Below are 26264 nucleotides of genomic sequence, written 5' to 3' on the forward strand. Positions count from 1 at the left end.
TATTGAACACCACAGTTCTGTGGCATAGTGTAAAAAGCCATATGACTTTCAAGTACTGCCAGCTCAACATACTTATGTTGAAGTGATTGACACACCTTATGAAAACTGAATGTATGTTTAAAAAAACGCAATCTAAAAGTAGTGACAGAGTTCTTAGTTATTCATTCTCTTCTAATTCAAAGAAGTTTTACTTGATTTTGCAGTGTTATGCAATTTTTTTTATGGTTGAGAGAGAAGTGTGAAATGGGAAAGAGAAACCTAATTTTTTTCATTAGGCTTTGTTTTTGTTTATTATTTTTTATTTTCTGAAGATTTAAATGTGAGAGACTAGGGATTCCCAGTGCATTTTAAGGCATAGAAAGGCAACATGCTGTAGTGCAGAGTTTACATGTGAATAATCAAATTAATCACATTTTATTCCATTTAATGTGTGTTTCACTACCAGGCTTTAGTATCTGAAGTTTGGAAAATAAAAAAATAATAGTGACTGACTCTGTGCTTGAGATTTTATCATATATGATTTCTTTTCCCTAGATAATTCATGTTGATAGTAAGTTTTATGTTCTAATTATTTTTATTCTTGCAGGCTGCTGAATCAGGAATAATAAAAGTTAAAACAATAGCTGCACGAAACACCGAAATTTTGGCAGGTAATTTTTTTGCATTAAAAATTCAACAATTAATGAAAATTTGACCAACAGTAAAAGTAGAATCTTAAAACCCGTGAGTTTTTTTATAGCATCTCTTTCTTATGCCCCAACATGCTATCCATTATGATAAAGAACGTGTGAAAGTCCCTAATTTATGAACTAATTGGGTTTCCCAGAGATGAATGCTGTACGATTCTCTGAAATCAGAAAACTTAAAACTACTAACTCCTTGAAGGAAAGGATCTTTCTTACTCTTCTTTGTATTGTCCTCCACCTCTTATCAATCACCTAAGATACATCTTACCCATAAGAGACATTCAATCAATAGTTGTTGAATTGAATGGCAGATTGGTTCTCAGACCACCTTCTAAGACCTATTTTATCTTTAATAAAATATAAGAAGGTCATAATATAGCATTAAAAACTTAGTAGTAGTACTATTTGAGTTTTGAGTCCTGAGACTAAGACAACATGGTCATGAAGAAAAAATGGGAAAAACAGAGAAAAGTGTTGTCTTAACATTCTTTTGATTGACACTGCTTTTCTGGGAGGAATTTTCAAGAGTTTCTTTCTGGCACCCTTTTGATACTCAGTCTGCTTCTTCCTTTTCCTTGGTGACTTTCTCTTCTTGCCTCAATAATGAACATGGAAAAGAAGGAAACTGGCATTTTTTGAGAACCTGTTACATGCGAGGCATTTGGGCCACTCTTTCTTATATGACAACCTTGTGGGGAAATACTCTTATTTAATAGTAGAGCAAATTGAGATGCAAAGAGATTTAAGTTACTGGCCTAAGGTCACATGGTAAGTGGTGGAATCAGATTCAAATCCCAGGCTGTTCAGAGCCCATGTTCTTCCTGCTGCAGTGTGCTGCCACGGTATCGTGAGGTTTTGACACTAGCTACTCCCTCCCAGGTGTTTATATTTAACCATTGCTTACTTCGCTGATCCTTCAATCTGCATTTCCAATTCCAGTAGTGCTATTGGTCTCAGCTAGTTATAGGAGAAAAGCAGTCCTATTAAGTTAATTTACACAAAGTCCAAATAGTAGAGAATCTCTTTAACTCTCAAGTCTCTTTACATTTTTAAAAGAAGAATACCAGTAAATCCCTAAATGGTGGAATTTCAAACAGTATTACAAAATGTAATGAAGACTTTGGGGGCAGTTTAGGGGTGACAGGTGAGAGTGGATTTCACTTGTCAGCTTAGGGTTAGCCCTGTTAAGTTGCATCTATTTTTCACAGCTTCTCTGATTTTGAACATTCTGACAAAACACCAAAGAGTTTTATAACATTATTCACAGCATTGGATAATGCTCTGTGTGCATGTTGAGGAAAGGGGTATAGTGAAGTGGTGGGTAAAGGCACAGGTATGTATGGTTGGATTGGGAGGATGGGCAAGTGGGTTTGGGAGATGCATGTTGGGTTGATTAGCTACCATGAGGAAATTAATGTTTCAAGATAAATTACGGGCCTGGGTATTTTTAAGTTGGAGACATCATAGGCCAATCATATTAGAATATCATTACAAATATTTACATTTGCTACTGTCATTGCTGATATCATGGTAAGTCCCTAATCTCTAGTAATAGAAATTTTCATTAAGTCTGTAGTTGATAGAAGAACTTTTAAAAAGACTGATTTCTTCAGAGAATCACTGTCTGTTACAGAGTTCTGTACCAAGTAAAGTGTCTAATTCATATTAAGGGCAAGTAAGAAAAATTTTGTCTCAGTATGAGTTTAATATATAAGCTGGCTATTAATTTCATTTTAATTCAGTTAGCTTTATTTAAATCAAGTTAGAACAAATCTTTCTGCACATACAATTAATAGTTCATGCTTTAATATCCATAGCATCCAACCATGTACTTGAGGAGCTATATTAGCATTTAAACTTTTTTCTAGTATTTTAACCAAGTATTTATAGCAATTGATAAGTAAAAATTTGTAGATTTTAGACCACTGTCATCTTGAAAAATCAAAGGCTCCTAAGAAAAAGGAAAGAATTTAAATTAGTCAATAGGTCATTTCTAAAGTACTTAATTCAAGGTATAGTTAACACTGAGAAAAATTTTTAGTTAACTTTTTTTATTTCCTGAGAAGTGTTTACTTCTCTGTAGTTCTAAAGACTATAGGTTACTACTTCTGTGCTATAATGGATGTTAAAGAAATCAACCAATTGAGGAGTCTCAAATGAAATGAGATACTGAATTCTCAGATATCTCTGCATATTCAGAAAATATAAAAGGTTGCTATAAAAATCAGAACCCTTAATTAGGATTGACTAATCTGATTAAACAGTACTTAACATAGATTTTAACCAACTTTTTTTCTTAAATTTATTTTCCAAGGAAAGTTTATTTACATTGCAGAATAAGTCTTTGCTTTACATCTCCCCTTCTTTTAAGCATCCTCCTTTAATGTTTATTTTTCTTTGTTTTCACTGCTGTCATGAATGCTGACATAAGTGGAATGCTATGCCAGGTAATGTCAGCATCGATGCAAATATACAGATCATTATCTCAACATTGCCTTTTTCTTTAAAGATAAAACTGCAAATGAGAGATAGCAAGCAACATAAAGTTTTTCATTTAGAAGGCCAGGTACCTTAATCTTACATTTGACTGCCGTATATTACAAATTGTTTTTATTATCCCAGCTTACAATAAATATACTTGAAATTGACTGAGAAGGCTTGTGTTACACAGAAATTACATAAACAGAGAATCTGCTATTTTAATAAATATTTGAAACAAGGAGCTCAATGAAGTTGTGATATTTTAAAATTGTATATTTAACCCCTAACTGAAAACCATAAGTTACGTCCACCTATGACTGCTTTCATCTACTGTCAGTATGCATAGAGAATTTTTACATAGATAATCATTATGTATGATTTGTGTTCTTCTTTCCTCACAGTTTCCCTCATCCTTTTCATAGCTACATAGTCTTATTACTAAAAGGTCTCTAATTTATGTAGCAGTGAGTAAATATACTTTGGAATTTTTTTTCTGACATTAAAAGGTAATTTATCTGTTTATTTTTTTCAGTATATTATATTTCATCAGTACATATACCTGTGATATCTTGCGGACATCTATAGAATATATCATATAACATATTCTTAATAAAGAAATAATTATGTAAGAATCACTAGGGGAGATACGAAGATGAGAAATAGAATTCATCTGCAATCTATATGTTAATACAAGAAATATATTTGAAAAGTATGTTTGTGCCATTTGTTCTGTTTAGCTTACCTGCTCCTCCATTTACTTTTTGGAGTTCTTTGCCAGAAATTTTCCCTTCCAAATGACATACTTCCTGAGGTCAGGATCAATATCTTATTCTCCCTTATATTGCTAGTAGTTAGCACATTACATGGGAAATAAATAGTAAGCCCTCCTTAAATGTAGGCTAATAAATGAGTCACTCCAAAATGCAAGTAAGTCTCTGAGTTCTGCCTCTAGTATATTTTTCTACCTTTCTTTAATTTTTCATGTTATGATTATTTGAGTACATGAATTTTGTCATATTTAGTTCATGTCAGCCAGTTAATGGAGTAATGAAGGAGACAGACCCTAAACAGAAAATTCTGAGGCTGTATGGTAAATGCCAAGATCGAAGTATAGACAGGCTTGTTACGAGAACATTGGGAAGGCTCCTAACCCAACCTGGGAATCTGAAGCTGAGTCTTGATGCTTGAAAAGGAGTTAGCCAGGCAAATAAGGTGTAGAAGCTATAAGGGAAGTTACTTAAATACATGCGGTATAAAACAGTTCGGTCTATTTGGATACACTATCCAACTATTGCCATTGTGTAACTTCCTGAGCAGCTTGATGGAAAGAGTTTGAATCAGGAAGGTGACACATTCATATTAATATTTTTATACTCTGTACATTACTCTGACAGCAGTGTGAAAGGTATATTTCAGTGTATCATCAGTAAGACAGAGGTCTGTTGGTGGACTATTTCTGTAATCTGGGATAGAAGATACAGGGGGCTGTACTTAATGCCTTGCTCACAAACTGACCTAATGGGTCAGAGAGATTTTCTGCCATATAATGTGTTCTTATTTATTGTTTTCCCCCCTTTTTAAAAAAACATTAAACAGTTTTAATTTGTATCCTGCCTTTTATAATATTATATCATATATACTTTTTTTGATGCCATCTTTTCTAATTTTTTAAATTGTTCCATATTTCATCAGGTGATTGTAGTTTATTTAACAATTCCTTTATGTTAGGCATGTTTCAATATTTAGAATTATTTCTTTAAGATACATTTCTAGAAATGAAATTATTAAATTAAAGGGCATGAACATGTTCTTAGAATTTGTCATCATACCACTTTCTGAAAAGATAAAAGTTTATACCTTTACTGACAATATGTGAGTATATTTTTATAGCATCCTTGCCAGATTATTATTTTTAAAAAGCTTTTTGGTAATTGAACAAGCAATGGCTTCTCATTTTAATTGACATTTCTTTTTAATGTTGAACATTTTTCTCTGAATTATTAAATTATTTTCTTCTTATTATTACTTTTTTTGGAGTTTTTGTGTTTTCTTTATCAAATTGAGCTATTTATACAGCAAAAATATTAACTTCTCATCATGTTTATATCATATTTTCTGCATCATTTACCTTTTAATTTTTTTATCTAGATGCTTTTAATTTTTACATAATTTAACAAATTTTTCTTATTTGTTGCTCTCCACTTAGGCAGTCCTTCTCCTTCCACATAGTTGATAATCATTTTCATTGTCTTCTAGTTTTTCTATGGTTTGATTTTTCTTTATAATATATGGGGTGACATGAGGACCTAGATTTTTTTTCTTTTGCAAAATTACTAACCGATTGGACCAACATCATTCTTCCTTTTCCTGTAATGTACTTTTAAGATGAAGCTGCTCATACTTTTATTTTTCCTCATATTCAATCATTTAAAATATTTTCAGACATTTTGAACCATTAAAAATTTTTTAATGTTAGAAGTATCAGTCTTTCCCATAACTAGATTTTAAGGGTTTTGAGGGTAGCAATCATGTCTGCATCACATTTTATTTCTTTCACAAGAATTATAATTTGTTATTTAATGACTGTTAAAATTTATAATAAAACTTTTATTAACCCCTATTAGTGTGATTCATAGTGGGGTATCCTAGTTTAATTCTTTTTTTCCAGGATAAAAACTGCAATTTTGCAGTGAAACTGCTCAGAGCAAGGAAACCCCTAGGATATGGGGACCTGCTGGACCTCTTTCAGGTGTGTGAAAGTGCATCATTTGATCTCACAGTTATAAAATTTGGAAATAAAATATATTTATCAAACATACAGTGTTATTCTGTTAAAGGAGTTGTGCTTCTTAAGGGACTTAGGTAGAATTAAACTTTTTTTCTCCCCACCCCACCCCCACCCGCCAAGTTTTGATTAAAAAGAGTTGACCTTTTCCTCTTTTTTCCATGGAATGATTTTTTAAAAAAATGGTTAAGGCAAGATGTCTTTATATTGCTGCACAGCCTTTTTCTCAGTGTGGTTTCTAAACTCTAAACCCGTAGGAAGCTTTTTATGTAAAGCCACCTTTAAATGCATGTAATGAAAATTATTGTTTATAAAGAGAAAGCAGCAATTGCTCAATTAGAAGAGTAGAATTAATTTCTGCTTTTTAGGACCATTATGACATTTAACAGAAGAGAAAAATAACTAGAAACTTCTAAAAAACGATCTTTATATTACTTCATTGTGATCTAGATATGGTAGATATGTTCCCGTTTTTCACATTATGCTTCAAAAAGTAGAATAGATCAATAGGTTTTATTTTTTGGTTGTTCTTGATCATCTATTCTGGATAACAGAAATTTCCTTTGACCATTATATTCTCAAATAAACTGGGAGAAAAAAAAGTAGGAAGGGTACCTTTGACTTAATAGAATTAAAAATTACTTTTATTATTAGCTTAGCTCAGCTTGATAGATCTGGATAACTGTGACCGACATGTATACAATATTTCAGTGTAACTCACCTTATTTTATTCATTCTAAGATACACAGTTTTTTCACATGTTAATATTCCCCAAATTGGTATGCATTTTACAATTAATGGCATCTTAGAATCACTGTGGGCCAGGTAGTGTTGTAGTTGTCATTTTCAGTGCATGTGTGAACTTGTTCATACTATCACATCAGTTGAGTTAACGTGCATTGTTGGTATTGCGTAAGTTTCATTGCTATTTGAAATGTCACCCTAGTTGTTGTGCAAAAACTTTCTGTTAACATCTTATGGTAAGGTCAAAAAAAGCACCACCATCAAAGCGTGCAGAATGGGTGTCATTAGCTTAGAAGAATATCTCAGAGACAGTAGTGAAGTACTCTCAAGCAATGAGGCATCCCAAACAAACAATCCAATTAAAAATTGGACAGAAGATCTAAATAAGACATTTTTTCCAAAGAAGATATACAGATAGCCAACAGGTACATGAAAAGGTGCTCAACATCATTAATCATCAGGGATATGCAAATCAAAACCACAATGAGGATATCACCTTACACTTGTTAGAATGGCTATTATCAAAAAGATAAGAAATAACAATGGCCTTCTTGGCCTAGAGTATGAAATTGTGAGGAAAAAGTATAAGTGATTAGAATGCATCGTATTATAGTTTAATTGGCAAAGGTAATTGGCACTGATTTTCTTTCTGGTGATATGGGTGTGTCTTAAAATCATTGTCATCAGAGCCTCTATGAAAGTACATTGTTTTTTCTTCATTCATCTGAAGACTTCAGGCAATTGGTTTCTCTTAGACACTTTTGACTCTTTTAATTTCCATTTGCATCAAATGCTGTTTACCTTAAAGAGTGGCAGCATAATGTTGTGGGAAGAATAGTGAACCAGGGATTAGAAGACATTTTCAGTTTCTGGTTTTACCACCTACTTATTGTGTTACTTGGTCCAAATCATACCCTATAAACTCTATATGAGTATTGTGATACTCAAATGAGAAACACATGTTAATGTAATAAAAATTATAAGTGCCACTTGTTAGTATTGAAAACTTATATTTGCCTGAACAAGATTTAATAATTTGGAATGTTCTGCAGAGTTAAGAATGGCCTCCCTCATACTTCATTGATTCTGGCAGAATTGAATATAGCAGGATATTTACTGCTTCAGAATAGTATTTTTTGAGCTTTGTTGTCATCTTTAATCACTCATGTAAAATGTTTTGTGACATTGTTATGGAAATTTTATGTCTCTGGTTTTGATTCAAAACCTTTATGCACAAGAAAACAAGGAAATAAGGCAAGGGAGCTTTTTTTTTTTTTGCTTTATAACAAATTTAATCAGTTATACATATACATATGTTCCCATATCCCCTCCCTTTTGCGTCTCCCTCCCACCCTGCAAGGGAGCTTTTTTGAAGACACTGTTCTTTGCCAGTCATATTTGCCTTCTCTTAGCTGTGCTAAATCAGTGAATTATACTGGCATACTGAGGAACTTTGCAGAGCATGCTGTAGTAAATAGTAGTCTTTATTTGCCATACCATAAAGGGAGCTCTGGGAGAAGAAAGAAGGGGATTTAAGTGATAAAATTAATGTTAACACTAGTTTTACACTTTTAAAGGTGATTCTGGATGACCTTCTCACAATTTCTTTTGAAAAACATGTTAAAACTCAGATTTCTGTGTCTTTATTACAATTCTTAACATCAAAAAATAATTGGTGGATGTAGTACATTTGAAAACAAATACCAAACACATAAGTTTAAAGTTCTCTTGACTTGGAATTTTATGTTATTTATTCAAATTCCCTGAAGATGAAAAACCTGTCTTGTTCATCTTTGTGTAGCCTTTCAGTAAGTGTGTATTGATTTAATTTCATTTTGTAAATTTAATTATGTATAATTCAGTTTGTGCATTTTCTAATCTTTTACATTTTTGTTGCCATTTTAAAACTTCTGAAAGTATTGGCTTGGTAGAAGGAGTTATTTTAAGATTTGGAATTACAGCATGTGCATCCAATTAGTTTAAAGCAATATTTCAGTAATAAGATGAGTAATGTTATTGTTTTTAATGAGTTTACTTCTTGAAGAAGAAATTAGAGCCAATGAATTCAAGGCATATAATAAAATTCTAGGGAGTTTCTGAATATTCATTCAGAAATGTGGTGGGGTTGATGTATATACTATTTTTAATTACTTTTCTGCTCTAGAATATGAATTCTTATTCCTGTTTTCCCTTCTGCGCTATTGAAGAAATAGAGTCTTTCTCTGACGCAGGATAGAACTTCTGAGAAATTGCCATTAAAGAGTTTATAGAAGATGGAGGAGAACCAAAGGAGTGTCAGGAGAAAGGCATGGGAGAGCTGAACTTAAGGGGGAGTAGTTTAGATACAGAGTCTGTAGTATTTATGTGAAGTATTTTAACTCTTACTGCTTGATTTTTATTTTGGTATTTATTTTACATTAAGTGATTTTTTATTAAGATTGTCATTACTGGTTGTAATTATATAAAATATTCTTATTTATGAATTCTATTTAAAATTTTATTTTATATGTGTTCCAAATAAAGCATTGAAAGAGAACAGCTCAGAGGTTGTTCAGCCTTTTCTTATGGGTTGTGGAACCAAGGAACCGAAGATCACTCAGCTATGTTTAGCCGCCATTCAGAGGCTCATGTCCCATGAAGTTGTGTCTGAGGTAATGTGAAGATTTTATCTGAACTGTGCACTTACAAGTCAAATCATGAGTTTTCATAAGGAGAGAATAGAACATACCTGATATTTTAATGTACAACAGTGCTTGAAGGACATTGGCTTAATTTTAAAAGGTTACCAAATTGTCTCATTATTAAACGCTCAGAATAAAGAACGAAGTACATTTTGTCAAGTCATTTGTAATCTAAGAATTCATAGTTCACTAATATAGATGAAATCTTAAGAACCAAGCAAGTTTTCAATATCACTGACAGAGAATATTATTCATAAATTATTTTTTAAAAGGTAGGAGAGAAAATCATGACTGTTTGCTAGATTATCTGAAGTGATAATTTGTTGTTCGTTAACTTAAGTGTATTGTTTGTATCTGACCTTATGATGGTAAAATAAGGAAAAACATTTCATCACTATGAATCTGCATCACTTTTCTTATTTAAGGACCCAAACACCTATATTTTATTTGTTGACAATAATTAAAATAATTGTTTTACAGACTGCAGCTGGAAATATAATTAACATGCTTTGGCAGCTAATGGAAAATAGTCTTGAAGAACTTAAGCTGCTTCAAACAGTTCTTGTTCTTTTAACAACCAATACAGTAGTTCATGACGAGGCACTCTCAAAGGTAGGAAGCCTGTTTGTCAACGTTTGTAAGTGCTTTGAGACAGTATTTGAATAAGCTGACTGAAAGAGAAAAGCCTGGTGCTGTTTGAACAGCACCTTTCCTGTGGCTATTGCGATAATGCACATTGCATGTTAAAAGCCGTCGGTGCTTTATTTTTCACAGGTTAGAAGTGAAATTAGGTTAAGGTGATTAAGCAGAGCCCCTTGGATATAGCTGACAGGATTAGTTATGAATAGGATGTGGAAAAAGAAAAGTAGCAGAAGAAAAGGAATAGAGAAAGAGGAAAAAAAGAAAAATGTGTTTTGAGGTATCAGTGTTCTCCACAATTACCTTGGGTATTCCTGATAGCTCTCCCTTTCCCCCTTTTAAAAATAATTTCACATATATATGTTATGTAAACCAGATAGTTTAAATCTGGCCCTTAAGTATCTGGAAAAATGTCCTTTTGGCATTGATACATTGATGCTAGGTAAGGCTGCATGTATGATAGCTATTTCTCATTCCTTTCTTATTCCTACCCTCTTTAGGAACATATAACAGCTGTTCTATTATTTGTTTCACTCTTTTAAAAGTTTTTTAAAATTAAGAAATATTTCTAAAGAACAGAAAGTACAGCAAGTAATATAAAAAACAGTCTTTACTTCATGGTTTACTATTTAGGGAAATTGTTGGAGTTTCAGTAATAGTTGTATTATAATTTGTATGCCTTTAAGAATGGCTGACTTGTAAAGTAGCAAAGTATACCATCACAGTATACTGTATAGAGACTGTATCTCTTTTCTAGTTATTCATTTGATGTTCTTAGGATATAATGAGATTTTAATTGCAAATAGCTTATGCTTTTACCCCATACCTGCTTATAAGATATTTAATGTATTTTTATATATATGTTTGTTGTATGTAGTTCCTCTTGGTTTCTAGCTATCAAATTATTGTTCTGATACATATATTTAAAATTTTATAAAAGGCTATCATTTGACCTACCCAAGCAATAAGAACTGATTATAGTTTTATAAATAAATATAGGATTTATTTTGGTATTTTGGTTAATTTGGAAATGTAATATTTGGAGATGAAAAATGAAGTATAAAGAAATAATATAAAATTGGGTAATAGGAAAGCTTCTCTATAACATGTACTTTTCCTTTATGTTGAAATTTTAAAAGTGTTAGTGGTATCAAAGGCTTGTTTTCTTTTAAATGTTTAATATAATTAATATGATAAGGCATAGCATTTTAAAATACCATTATTATGTTTTCCTCCAAGACTGGCTTCTTTTAAAACTGTAAAACTTCTAGAAGAACACATAGGAGAAAATTTTTGTGACCTTGGGGTAGGTAGAGACTTCTTAGGTAGGGCACAAACCCATGAACCATAAAAGAAGCCACCGAATGGGGGAAGTATTCACAAATATCTGACAAAGGACTTTTATCTACAATTTATTGAAAACACTCTTACAACTCATTCATAAGACAACCCAATAAAAAATGGACAAATGATTTCAACAGACACTTTACAAAATAATCTATTCAGCTGACTAATGAATACATGGAAAGTGCCTCAGAATCTTTAGTTATCAGGGAAAAGCAGATTAAAACCACAAGGAGATATTATTACACACCCATTAGAATAGTTAAGATTTAAAAAGACTGACCATATCAAGTGTTGTTGAGAATATGCAATAATTTTGAACTCACACATACTGCTGGCAGGAATATAAAATTGTAAAGCAACTTTGGAAAACTAACAGTTTCTTTAAAATCTTAACTTATACTTACTATGTGATCTGTCCATTTCACTCTTAGGTGTTTACTTACCCAGGTAAATGAAAATACATGTCCTCATTGAAATTTGTATGTGAATGTTCACAGCAGCTTTATGTACAGTAGCCAAAAACTGAAACAACCCAAATGTGTATCAGGAGATGAATGGTTAAGTAGAATGTGGTATACTCATACCATGGATTAAAAAAGTACAAATTACTGATACAAAGAAAAACGTGGATGAATTTCACAAATATTACAAGTGAAAGAAACCAAACAGAAAAGAGCACATACTGAATGATTCTATTTGTATAGAAAATACCAGCTAATCTATAGTGATAAAAGCAGATTGGTGGTTACCTGGGGCCAAGGGTGGAGGAAAAAATGGACTGCAAGAGCACAAGGAAACTTTTAGGATGGTGGAAATGTCTTATACTTGATTGTGGCAGTAGTTCCATAGGTGAATATAACTGTCAGAGCTCATAAAATTATATACTTTAAAGGGATACAGTTTATTATATATAAATTATACCTTAATAAAGTTTATTTTAAAAGAAAAAATGATTCCTTTTTTAAAAATTATTCATTTATACGCTTAGCAAGTTTATATAGTATTTCTCCAGATGATTTAGTGATACAACAAAGTTTGAGTACTTGCTATTTGCAAAAAAAAAGTTGTTCTGGGAAAATAAAAGCACAACACATTATTATATACATGTTAAAAGAACCAGATTGTGAAAGGAGTATTTCACATTACCTTGGTTAATCTTATGTGTTTGTGTATTTACTGAGAGTTTGAATTATTTAAAAATCCTGAGCTTTTTGTAGTTTTAGTATATAAAAGAGTGAGACTTTTAGTGTAGGTGATTGAAGCAGCGAAATAAATTATTTAATTTTGGGTTACATCAGATAAAATAAAGATAATAACCATGTTCCTCAGTCTTATTTCACACTAAATGGAAATTGTTTTTTTAGGCAATTGTTCTTTGTTTTCGACTACACTTCACAAAAGATAATATTACAAATAATACAGCTGCTGCTACAGTGCGACAAGTTGTTACTGTTGTGTTTGAGAGGATGGTTGCTGAAGATGAACGACACAGAGGTAAAGTGAAAAAAGTTGTTTCCTTTTGACAGTGGGTGGCTCTAACATCCATGCTTTTCTCTTTTATTGATTGTCAGCCATTCCCCTATGAACTTAGGCTACCTAAAAATTAGAATACTTTAAAAAGTCTGTTTATTTTAACTTCATTATTATTGATAATGGCAATTCAAAAGATTAATCCTCCATAATTTTATCACCCTAAAAAGTGGACTCTATTTTCCATGTTTATTTCTAATATATTCATAATTTCATATCGAAGATGATAATTTCACATTTCACACCAGATGTTGCATTTTAAGTATTTTTAGCCAAACATTACATTATGTGAATTTTTCATGTTATTTTTTTATTTTTGTAATTGAAATTTTAATGGTTGCATTATATTTTGTGGCTATTCTATAATTTAATGAACTACTTGTGTTCAATAGTTTAGTATTGTTTTGAGTGTCTTCCTACATACATATTTCCACATGAATTATTTCTTTAGGGTAAATTCCCAAGAGTGAGCTTCCCTTATGTGAATCTTTGTCTCTGCCTATTAACATGTATTAATCAAGAATATTTATATAATGTAAAGTTTAATATTTTCATATTTGCATCAAATACTTGTAATTTTTAGCATCTTTTTCTTTGTGATTTACCACATTTCCTAAAAACTTAGAAACATGTCCTGTCACAGAGCTTACAGATACTATGTTTCTGTTATAATTTGATAACTTTTAACATTTTTTTCATTTGTTACCCTTATTGGATGAAAAGTAAATTTTTTCCCATGATCAGTTGAAAAGATCATAAGATGCTACCAAGAGCAACCTCTCTGTTCGATGGAGTCAAGAAACAAAAGATTAAACTTTTTTTTCCCTTTACATAGTTTTTTTTTTCCCCTTAAACTCTTTTTTTTTTTTTTTTTTTTTTTTCGGTACACGGGCCTCTCACTGTTGTGGCCTCTCCCGTTGCGGAGCACAGGCTCCGGATGCGCAGGCTCAGCGGCCATGGCTCATGGGCCCAGCCGCTCCACGGCATGTGGGATCTTCCCGGCCCGGGGCATGAACCCGTGTCCCCTGCATCGGCAGGCAGACTCTCGACCACTGCGCCACCAGGGAAGCCCTCCCCTTAAACTCTTGATATTAGCAATCTTGGTAATACTGGTAAAAAAAAACGGCAGTACTAGTAAGTAATGATAATGCTGCCTACTCTAATAATTGCTTCACTTTTCCTGAAATTAACCATTGGTCAGATTTTTCACATTCAGTTTGAGCATTTAATCTGTTGGTTTATTAGAATATTCCCACTGACTTTGGTCTCACTTTTCCTAGGGGAAATGCAGGTGGAATTCTAGCAGTTTGAAATATTAAGGAATTAAACTTAAGGGATAAAACAGGGCAGTTCTCCAGTTTGAATGTCTTGTATATTCATAATCTCAATATAAGTTCTGGATTGGTAGTTTTGGCTGTGTGTCTCTAAAGACTAATACTTTCTAATAAGGTAGAAAATACTTAGAACCTCTTTCTTTTCAAGTAGTCATTGAGTCAACATTTATTCAAAACAGGCTGTCATAACTTACAGGGAATGATATCTTCTTAGTATTCAAAGAAATTGGGAAGCACCATTCTAGTTGACTCTTAGCTAGTCAGTACCTGTGACTGACATAGTACTTGTGGCAGATCAAGCAGTTAATTCTTTTGAAGATGGAGAGATGATAGAGAAATTAACCATGTGATAAATATTTATATGTTTGATATTTAATGGTACATTCAAGGATCATGTGGATTTTGAATCCATGAAATAAAGAGACTGGAGAAAGGGGTACTGAGAAAATCAAATGTATGCGTAAAGATACTAAGTTTATTAAAATGAATGTAAGATAGTGAAGAGTGATTTTTATGGCATTTTGTATAAAAATGGGATTCCCAATTTTTCTTTCCATTTTGGAGGCATGGTTGTGAAGTTATTATTAAAGTTTATAATTCTATAAATAAGTATTTATTTTAAGCATACCTTTTAGACAGTATATATGATTTATTAAAGGTCATTATGAACTCCTAAAACCCCTCTAATTTTGATTGCAGATGTTGTAGAACAACCAGTACTAGTCCAAGGAAATAGTAACAGAAGATCTGTCAGTACCCTCAAACCTTGTGCTAAAGATGCATATATGCTTTTCCAGGTATTTCAGTTGATAAGAATAATTTTTATTATACAATATAGTTTTGTATGAATTTTTGATTTTGGAATTTTGTATCTGATTCAGTTTTTTAAGCGTCATTTTTTTTTAATTGTCCAATTTTAAAGTGTCAAAGAGGTACAGGTTTCCCCCACTGTCTGACAGTAGCACATTTCTGTGAAACCTTTCATAAGACAAAATGACCTAAAGTGAAAAAGCAATTACCTTAGTGCACAATTACCTAACGAATGCACAAAATAGATCGAGATAAAGCACAGATGCTCACAGACACAGTTCAAAGCTATGGCAGCTTGATGCTGAGATGCTGAGTGTAGTTCCCGGGGAAAGAGCTTGGCAGTACCACTCTTGCTGCCTGGGGTGTGTGCTGCCTCTACTATGGCCTCGCTGCAAAGCAAGTGCTGACACGATTTTCACTTTTGCCTTTTATTTTTTTTCTGTAAAAGTGAAAATCCTCTTCAAATTTCTTATGGTTAGAGAAAACAGGTGCTAACGTAGGTCTTCTGTAAAAGCTAAGTGGTAAAGAGAACTTTTGAAAAGCCCGTGATACCTGTATTTAAAAAAAATTCTAAAACATTAAAGAGCATCTATAGCTAATTAACATGATAAAATGTTATGTTTCACTTTAAGGAAATAAAATGAATTAAACCCTGAACTAGATATATTAAGGATGACTAGTCATATAAAATACTTCCTTTAATAGGAAAATTAAAGTACTAAACTTCTGTTCTACCTAATGTAATTTGATATGCAAATACCTGATTTTTACATTACTTGTCATGAATAAATAAGATTAACCTGCACTGAAAATTTTATTAATTTTGATTAAAGGGTTAAGTGGTTTTTCATTAAAACAATGTTAGAATAACCATTTTATCTGTGCACTCTATATATTTAGTTTACTTATATAATCAACTATACAATTAATCAAAATTTGAATTACCAGTACTTAGTTCCTAAGGAGTAAAACCTATTATTTAAGAAGAGATACTTTAAAAAATTTTTTATGAACTATAAAATGAAAGGACATTTCATTCCAGCATGTGAAATATTTAATTATTTTTTATTCATTGTTTGATTTATTTTCCCAGGACCTTTGTCAGTTGGTTAATGCTGATGCCCCTTACTGGCTAGTAGGCATGACAGAAATGACCCGAACATTTGGCCTCGAATTACTTGAGTCAGTCTTGAATGATTTTCCACAAGTCTTTTTACAAGTAAGCCATTTGTAGTATCTTGCAACAAAATTAATCTTTAATTTTTTCACAGATATTTTTCAAGAGAATAACATGTATTTTCCCCCACATTAAAAGATGCAAAAAATCATAACCTTAGACTTTAGACATATAATAATTTGCTGATATCTTAATTTTTGTTGTGCCCAAGCAGTTTGAAATTTTAACATTAGAAGGAATTCCTAGAGTGTCTAGTCAAGCATTTCCCAATCTAAGGGTGTACAGAGGAATGTGGTATGTGAGCTATTTTTATATTTAAAAGTCTTAAAAAATTGTTACTAATTTTTTTACTTGTTTATATGCAGCTTTGTGCTTTAACATAATTTAAATGGAAAAAAGAAGTCATCAATGCTTAATAAATTTAATGTGCTATACAGAATATTTCAAAACAGAAGGTTAATAGGGGAAAAAGTGAGAAAGAATTCAAACTTTTCATTTTACTTGTAAGAAGCTAAATTCCAAAAGTGATTCAGTGATTTACATGGGGTTCTTTAGTTATTAGCAGATCTTGAACAAAAACTTAGAACTTTTAACTACTACTTTAGCTCCTTTCCCTACCATGCTGCCCCTCCCTAAGTCATCTATTTTATCCTTGCTCTTACCTACAAAATGTGTGAATCAAGTGCGAAAAAAGTAGGTCCTTTCAATGGTAACAGTATTAACTGATGATTAACTGATGATTCAAGGATAACAATATTAACTGATGATTCCCTTTCTTGTATTAGTATAGGATAAGTTTAGATACAACTCGACTAATTGTATAAACTGATAGTTGTAACAGCTACCACTTTGGACTGCCTACTCCATGCTGTGACTTTGCTAAATTCCTTATATATCATACTCTCTTTAAGCTGCACAAATGCCTGAGAAGTACCAATTATTCCTACTTTACACAGGAGGAAGCTAAGACTTTAAGAGGGTTAAATAATTTGTCTAAGGTTTCCTAGTTTGTAAGTGCCCTCACCCTCTAGCCACACTGTCATTCTTGTTGTTCCTAAATGATCCAGGTGGACTCCTGCTCCTTGGCCTTTGTACTTCCTGCTTCCTGAACCCGGAATGCTTTTCTCCCATATGGCTTGTTCTCTTACTCTTTTGAGGTCTTTACTCAGTGGTCAACCTACCAGATAAACCTTCCTCACCACTGTGTAAAATGGCAGCTTTTTTTCATGGCAGCACCCTTGTCTTTCTTACTCCTTGTTATTTTTCTTTATATCACTTATTTCCTCCTGGCTTATATATTTGTACATTAGTTGATCTTCTCACTTCCCCTGCAGGAAAGTAAGCTCTATGAGGCAGGGACTTAGTTCACTGTTGTATAGGTGCCTATAGTGGTGCCTGGCATATGACAGGTGTTCAATAAATATTTAAATGAATGAGTGAATGAATTTGTAAATGAATTTGAATTTGACGAGATCGGGCATGTTCAGGGTGGTATGGCCATAGACAATGAATTTGAATTTGAAATGTCTATAGTTTGGATTATGTTTTTTAATTTTGTAGGAAAAGATTTGAAAAAATGTTTCCAGATTTATTGTGCCCATAATAAATCTATTCTACTTTATTCTTCCTGCTATAATGCAGAGGAGAAAAAAGAATTATTCTGTGTAAGATCCTAGAATTTACACCTACAAAGTTTTCTTCAAGAGATAAATATTTGCTTTCATTCACTCATTATTCACTCATCCAATCAAAATTTACCAATCCCTTACAATATGCTAGTCCATGTGTTCAGTGCCAAGGATACAGAATTTAAATAAGACAGATAAAGTTCCTGCCCTATGGCACTTATCAATCTAATTGGAAGAAAGACATTAACTGAATGATAAGCCATGATGAGTGCTATGAGGAAAAAGTATAAAAAGTGCTATGGAAATGAGTAACATAGGTACTAAACCTGGTGGAGAGTTGGTGATGAATGAAGGCTATGAAGCTTTCACCTGAAAGATAAAGAGTAGTTAGTTGGGGGAAATAGGTAGTATAGGAAAAGAATATTCCAGAGCAGTGGCTCTAAGAAAGGATCTGTCTTCTCTTTTAGAAAATAAGCTTTATAAGGGCAGGGACAAAATCGAACTTAACCTTGAATTCCTTTACCTAGCACAGTGCTTGGTGCATATTAAACAGTCAGCAAGTAAATGCTGAATAAATCATTGAAATGTGAGGAAAAAAAGCAGTTTTTTACCTTCTTCAAAATAAAATCAGTGAGTTATAGGACTAATTATACTTTATTAATCAAAGATGACTTTTGGCTTTCTGGCTTGAGCAGTGTGTTGCTTGCTACTAAGGTGGAATACTCTGGGCAGAACTTTTGCTAGAAAAGATAGTTTATTCAGTTTTGAACTTACTCATTTTGAGATACCTGAGTGTACACAAAATGGTAGTTTAATTTATGCATCTTGAGCTCAGAAGTAAGGTTTTGGGCTAAAGTTATAAATTTAAACTTCACTGGCATATAGTTGCTAATTGAAGATATGGGAGTGAATGAGATCACCTATGGCGATAACATATGGAAGTGAGGACCTGATATTCTGGAGCTCTGAGGAACCTCACTGTTAAATGGTTGGGCATGAGAGGATGAGCATACAAAAGAGACTAAGAACATGGGGGCCAGAAGTATAGGAATGCATCTGAGAGACTGTGGCATAATAAAAGACAAAAGCAGAGAAAGCTTCAAGATGAACCAAGTAATCAGTTACGTCAGGTGCTTCAAAGAAATTTGGTAAGACTGAAAGGGCAGTGATTGCTGTGTCCACAGAGATCATGAGTATAATGAGAATAGTTTTTCAGTGGAGATGGAGTGGTTGATGGGGGTTGTGGAGGAAACCAAGTTGCAGCTAGTTGAATAGTGAGGGGGAAAAGTGAATAGATAAAACTTTTCAGAGTTGTCTGTAATATTTATGAATTAACCAATACCTAAGGTTATTTAATAAAGTATGAAAACGGACTTAACTATGCTTTTCATTTTGTCAGTGAAACTACTGTAGATTTGAGAGTAGAATTTCAAATCACTTAACTCTTAAGATGCCATTTTTTGGGGGGAGGAATTAAAAGTACATTAAAATGGATATAAAAGCAATTATACTCCAATAAAGATGTTAAAAAATGGATATAAAAGACTAGAAGGATATATATTTGGAGTCAACAATGATGACTCACTAACTTATCTCTGGGAGGTGAGATGAAGCAAAGCTTTTATTTTTATCTTTTTACTTATCTGTGTCTTCTTTTTTTTTTCTCTAGTGAAGCTGATTTTTCTTGAATGAACCTGATTTTTTAAAAAAAATACATTTTACAAATTTTGTGATTCTGAACAAATAAACTGCTCTATGCCTTATTTTTCCTTTTTTTGGTAAGATTAAAGGATTAGATTGGTAGATTTTTATTATTGTTTCTTTGTTTGCAGCTTCAATGAAATTGAGATGCTTAAAACAACAGAATAATATATATTTGAGGTTAGACATTAAATGTAGACTGGACTTTGTATTGTCAGTATAATGGGACTACTTTTGGCTAATATAGTCAAGGCATTAATAGATTAAGGGAGCTTTTCTGCATAGTATGCCATAATTATAAGTAAAATCTAAGAATTCTTTGCAAGATTCCCAGACTTTAAAATAATTATGCTTGTTTGTCGTTGTGTTTTTATCAGCTCATTGTGTTCTGTTCAAGCAATCAAAGTAGAACAAAATATTAACTTAATTAGTAAATCTTCTATGCATGAATAGAATTATCTTTGCAAAATAAAATCTGAATTATATAATTTATTATAGTTTATTAATCAGATTTTTTGTCAGCTGCCTATTTAAATGCTTTATCTGTTTGAATTTGTGTAATCTATTTTCTTTCTTCTGTTCTTTATGTTTTTAATTGCTAGTGTCCTACAAAAATTAAAATTCCTAGTAATAAACATTGTTTTAATTCCAAAATTATTAAATGTTCCCTTTTAACTTAGATTCTTTTTAAAACTTATTGAAATATTGTTTGATCTTATATTCTCAAAGAATAATACTAATTTCAGAATTGTGTGTAAAATGGTAAAATAATAAACTGTATAAACTTATAATAAAGCTAAATTATTCATACTGATTATTAAAGATTATTATTAACTGTGAGACTGTTTTATAAGCATTAAGTACAAACTAAGTTAATTCTTCTTTTTTTTCTTTTTTTTTTTTTAATCTTTGCAAATAGCATCAGGAATTTAGTTTCCTCCTCAAAGAAAGGGTATGTCCTCTTGTGATAAAGCTCTTTTCTCCAAATATAAAGTTCAGACAAGGTTCCAGCACTTCATCTTCTCCAGCACCAGTTGAAAAACCATATTTTCCTATCTGCATGCGTTTGCTGAGAGTAGTATCTGTTCTGATTAAGCAATTTTACAGTCTTTTGGTAAGTGCTAATTTTCATATGTGTTTGTGTGTGTAATCGCATGAAGTCTCTTCTGAGAAGATGATGTATTTAGCTTTTTCACTTCAGTTAAGCAAACTTTTTTTTGAGCACCTATAGGTACTGTCTTAGGTACTCAAAAGTTCATTCTTCCCTTTCTTATGTTTATGTGGCATTTTTAATGTATGTAAAGAAGAGTCATGGCCTGTTATCAGATTTGGTGAATTCTAGCATTAGAAATCAATTTTTACTTTCAGTCTAATATTGTATCTATTTTGCATAAATTTTTGGATGCAGGATATGTTGTGATATTCCAGATCATAATTCTTTCAATGTAATGATTGACTCTTAAATGTTTTTCAGAGAAAATGGTATATGATGGTATGTTTCTTTTTAATTTTATGTTAAGTCAAATTCAGCATTTTACCTTCATTTTAATTAACAAAAGTAATTGGTTAGGGCTTCCCTTGTGGTGCAGTGGTTGAGAATCTGCCTGCCAATGCGGGGGACATGGGTTCAAGCCCTGGTCTGGGAAGATCCCACATGCTGCGGAGCAACTAGGCCCGTGAGCCACAACTACTGAGCCTACGCGTCTGGGGCCTGTGCTCCACAACAAGAGAGGCCATAATAGTGAGAGGCCCGTGCACTGTGATGAGTGGCCCCCGCTTGCTGCAACTAGAGAAAGCCCTTGCACAGAAACGAAGACCCAACACAGCCAAAAATAAATAAATAAATTAATTAATTAATTTTTTAAAAAAGTTCTCATCACAAGAAAAAAGAATTTTTTTTTTTTTTAAAAAAAGAGGGCTTCGGGGGCCTCCCTGGTGGCGCAGTGGTTGAGAGTCCGCCTGCCGATGCAGGGGATGCGGGTTCGTGCCCCGGTCTGGGAGGATCCCATGTGCCGCGGAGCGGCTGGGCCCGTGGGCCATGGCCGCTGGGCCTGCGCGTCCGGAGCCTGTGCTCCGCAGCGGGAGAGGCCACAACAGTGAGAGGCCCGCGTACGGAAAAAAAAAAAAAAAAAAAGAGGGCTTCCTTGGTGGCGCAGTGGTTGAGAGTCTGCCTGCCAACGCAGGGGACGCGGGTTCATGCCCCAGTCCGGGAAGATCCCACATGCCGTGGAGCGGCTAGACCCGGGAGCTACAGCTGCTGAGCCTGCGCGTCTGGAGCCTGTGCTCCGCAACGGGAGAGGCCACAACAGTGAGAGGCCCGCATACTGCAAAAAAAAAAAAAAAAAAAAAAGTAATTGGTTATAGATCATCTATGAAAAGTCAATATGCTACATGTTAGTGATAACCAACAACATAACAAACTATTAGACCGTATAGGTAGTTTATACTAAATTCTATGGAGACTATTTTAAAAAAAAGGTTTTTTCCATATTTATGTTATACTTGTCATAGATGTTCTTTTCATATTCCAAGTCCATTTATGTAAAATGCATTTAGAAATAGTCTTTATAAGCACTGTAGTTATAATTTTTTCTGGCCATGTGAGGTATATCTATAATATATCTAATACATTGTATGGCAGTGCTGTAGGAAATCAAGTCATTTCAAAATGTGTTGCTAAGAATGAAATTACAACACTCCCTAACACCATACACAAAAATAAACTCCAAATGGATTATAAAGACCTGAATGTAAGACTGGACACTATAAAGCTCTTAGAGGAAAATATAGGAAGAACACTCTTTGATGTAAATCACAGCAAGATCTTTTTTGACCTACTTCCTAGAGTAATGAAAATAAAAACAAAAATAAACAAATGGGACCTAATGAAACTTAAAAGCTTTTGCACAGCAAAGGAAACTATAAAGAAGACAAAAAGACAACCTCAGAATGGGAGAAAATATTTGCAAACAAATCAATGGACAAAGGATTAATCTCCAAAATATATGAACAGCTCATGCAGCTCAATATTAAAAAAACAAACAACCCAATCCAAAAATGGGCAGAAGACCTAAATAGACATTTCTCTAAAGAAGACATACAGATGGCCACAAGGCACAGGAAAAGCTGCTCAGCACGACTAATTATTAGAGAAATGCAAATCAAGACTACAATGAGGTATTACCTCACACCGGTTAGAATGGGCATCATCAGAAAATCTACAAACAACAAATGCTGGAGAGGGTGTGGAGAAAAGGGAACCCTCTTGCACTGTTGGTGGGAATGTAAATTGATACAGCCACTACGGAGAACAGTATGGAGGTTCCTTAAAAAATCTAAAAATAGAATTACCATATGACCCAGCAATCCCACTACTGGGCATATACCCAGAGAAAACCATAATTCAAAAAGACACATGCATCCCAATGTTCATTGCAGCACTATTTACAATAGCCAGGGCATGGAAGCAACCTAAATGCCCATCGACAGACAAATGGATAAAGAAGTTGTGGTACATGTATACAATGGAATATTACTCAGCCATAAAAAGGAACAAAATTGTGTCATTGTAGAGGCGTGGATGGACCTAGAGATTGTCATACAGAATGAAGTAAGTCAGAAAGAGAAAAACAGATATCGTAAATTAATGCACATATGTGGAATCTAGAAAAATGGTGCAGATGAACCAGTTTGCAAGGCAGAGATGGAGACACAAATATAGAGAACAAACGTATGGAGAATAAGGGGGGAAAGCGGGGAGGGGGGTGATGGTGGTGGGATGAATTGGGAGATTGGGTTTGACGTATATACACTAATATGTATAAAATAGATAACTGATAAGAACCTGCTATATAAGAAAAACAAAGTTAAATTAAAAAAAAAGAATGTGTTGCTATTTAGGGAACTGTAAACTATCAGAGCTTGGTGCCAAGGGTTTAAGAGTCTTTTAAAGTTCTTCTTTTTTAAGAAAGGTAGATTAGTTTCTCTAAAGATGGAAAGCTTTTATCTATCAGCTGTTATATTTTCTGTATTGTGTTTATTTATAGTCTGTTTCTATCCACAAAGAAAGTTAAAAAAAATGTACAGCAGAGTGAAAAGATGATAGAATAGGAAGCTCCAGGCACTCTACCCCTCATGGAGACACCAACTTAACAATATACAGAACAGATTGCCCTTGTGAGAGCTTTAGAAACCAGCTTAGAAAGTACAGCACCCCAGGCAAGTCCAAGGCCAAGAAAAGGTTCATTAGAGTAGGTAGGAAAACCCATTGCACTTACCCGCTGTACCTCATCCCACTCCTGGCACAGCACAGCATGGTATGATCAAGGGAAATTCCCAACTTATGCCTTCTCCTTCAGGTGGAAAAGAAAGGTGAAATATGCAACCAATGTCCTGACTTTTGGGGGTACTGCCCAAGGGACTGATTTTTTGTCTCACCTGACTCTTGGACACTTAAAAGAAAGGCAGCAACATACTTGGATGCCTGGGGGCCTGCTGAGATCAAAGTCAAGCCCTGTGACTTTCCACAGCACCAGGGAGATTGTAGTAACACAGACAGACACCAGAGGAAGCACCAATACCTTGACTTGATACAGCACCACAGGCTGCAGTACTACATACAGACACCAGAGGGAGCTCCTGAGTAGAAATCGGCAAACGTCTTTAGCTGGGAAATTACACACATAAGCCCAGAGAGGACACATTGACAGAAAAGGTTTGAAAGGACCCCAAAATCTCTAGCTGGGCTGATTGGTAAAGATCTTTCCCTGTACAAAGCCAGTCCATAAAGACTAAAAGAGTTAGCTGTTTTTTCAAATGCCCAAATTTCAACAGAAAATAAGAAGACATACAAATAAACAGGAAAACATGGCCTAACCAAAGGAGCAAAATAAACCTCCAGAAGCTGTCCCTGAAGAAATGGAGATAAGTGAGTTACCCAACAAAGAATTCAAAATAATCATCACAAAGATGCTCAGAGAGCTAAAAAAGAACACAGACAACTAGTCAGGAAAATGGTATATGAACAAAATGAGAATATCAACAAAGAGAAACTATAAAAAAGAACCAAACAAATTCTGAAGCTGAAGAATACAATAACTGAATTGAAAAAATTCACTAGAGGAAATAGACAGCAGACTGGATCAAGCAGAAGGAGGAATCAGTTGAAGACAGGTTATTTGAAATTACCAAGTCAGAGGAGCAAAAAGAAAAAAGAATGAAGAGACCCTATGGGACACCTCAAGTAGACCAGTATATGCATGTCTAGGAAAAACGCACTGTGTTTTACTTTCACACTCACAATACCTCTGTAACCAAACGTAGATATTTTTCCCACACTGACCAGTTCTCTGACAACCAGGTGTCTTACATTTTGATTAAATTCTGACATATTCCAGAGTTAGCACAGGCCCCATAGGTTAAGGGATCAGTCTGCGAGACTGTCCCTGTTTTAGATGCCAGTCCCAAGTAGTGGATCCCCAGGTTACCAACAACTTCTGTCTAACTTGGCTACAAATTGGAGGATCTCACGACCCCTTCTTGGGGTTCAATAACTTGATAAAGTGACTCACAGAACACAGGAAAACATTTTACTTACTTTTGCCAATTTATTAGCAAGGATATTTTAAAGGATACCAATGAACAGGCAGATGAAGAGATACATAGGGTGAATTCTGGAAGGGTCCTGAGAGCAGGAGCTTCTGTCCCTGTGAAGCTGGGGTATACCACCCTTCTGTCATGTAAATGTGTTGACTAACCTGGATATTCCCCAAACTCCATCTTTTGGCAATTTTTAGGGAGGTTCCATCATGTAGGCATGATTGATTATTAACTCAACTTCCACCCCTCTTCCCACTCCAGAGAATGGAGGGTGGGGCTGAAAGTACCAAGCTTCTAATCATGGTTTGCTCTTTCTGGTAACTAACCCCTATTCCAGAGTCCATTGAGAGTTGCTTCATTGGAACAAAAGATACTCCTGTTACCTACGAAGTTACAAGGGATTTAGGAGCTCTGTGTCAGATGCTCCTGTCATTCAGGAAATTACAAGGGTTTTAGGAGGTATGTGTCAGGAACCGGGGTCAGAAGTCAATTCTTAGAACAAAGGATGCTCCTAGCCACCCCTATTTACAAGGGTTTTAGGAGCTCTCCTAAAATCAGGGGTGGAGACCAGCATATATATTTCTTATTATTTCACAATGCATTATGGGAGCCTTAGATGAGGAGGGAAAGGGGCAGAGAGCCTATTTGAAGAAGTAATGGCTGAAACTCTCCAAATTTGAAGAAGGAAATGGACGTACAAATTCATGAAGCTCAAAGAATTCCAACTGGGATTAATTCAAGAGACCTAAACAGAGACACATTATAATCAAGCTGTCAGAAGTCACAGACAAAATATCTTTAAAGCAGAAAAAGAAAAGTGACTCTTCATGTGCAAGGGAGCTTTCATAAGATTTTCAGCAGACTTCTCAGCAGAAACCTTGCCAGCCAGAAGGGAATGGGGTGATATATTCAAAGTACTGAAAGAAAAAACTGTCAATTAAGAATACTAATCAAAACTTTCCTTCAAAATGAAGGAGAAATGAAGTCTTTCCCAGATGAACTGAGAGAGAGTTTATACCTGTGACTAGGCCGAATATATGTCACTTCACTATTTATTCCCTAAGTATTATCAGAGTTGTCTTGGGAGGGCTTCTCTCTCTTCCCTCTCTAAAATACATGTTTA

At 33.9% G+C, this 26264-nt stretch overlaps 1 protein-coding gene across 3 annotated transcripts in view; it reads left to right on the forward strand.

Annotated features, from left to right (window-relative positions):
* The window catches only part of MON2 (MON2 homolog, regulator of endosome-to-Golgi trafficking), a 127223-nt gene that overhangs the window by 14219 nt on the left and 86740 nt on the right, over positions 1-26264 (forward strand). For 2 of the 3 annotated variants that reach the window (XM_082634558.1, XM_082634559.1), the window contains exons 2-8: positions 587-650; positions 9220-9347; positions 9858-9989; positions 12728-12857; positions 14927-15024; positions 16131-16256; positions 20463-20657. In XM_082634558.1, coding sequence (XP_082490684.1) covers positions 587-650; positions 9220-9347; positions 9858-9989; positions 12728-12857; positions 14927-15024; positions 16131-16256; positions 20463-20657 — 873 coding nt within the window. Of the gene's footprint in view, positions 1-586; positions 651-5835; positions 5917-9219; positions 9348-9857; positions 9990-12727; positions 12858-14926; positions 15025-16130; positions 16257-20462; positions 20658-26264 lie in introns of those variants that run through there. The other variant, XM_082634560.1, reaches the window with a different exon arrangement.

Source organism: Mesoplodon mirus, assembly GCF_964341445.2.
Source record: "Mesoplodon mirus genome assembly, chromosome: 11".
Taxonomy (NCBI): Eukaryota; Metazoa; Chordata; class Mammalia; order Artiodactyla; family Ziphiidae; genus Mesoplodon; species Mesoplodon mirus.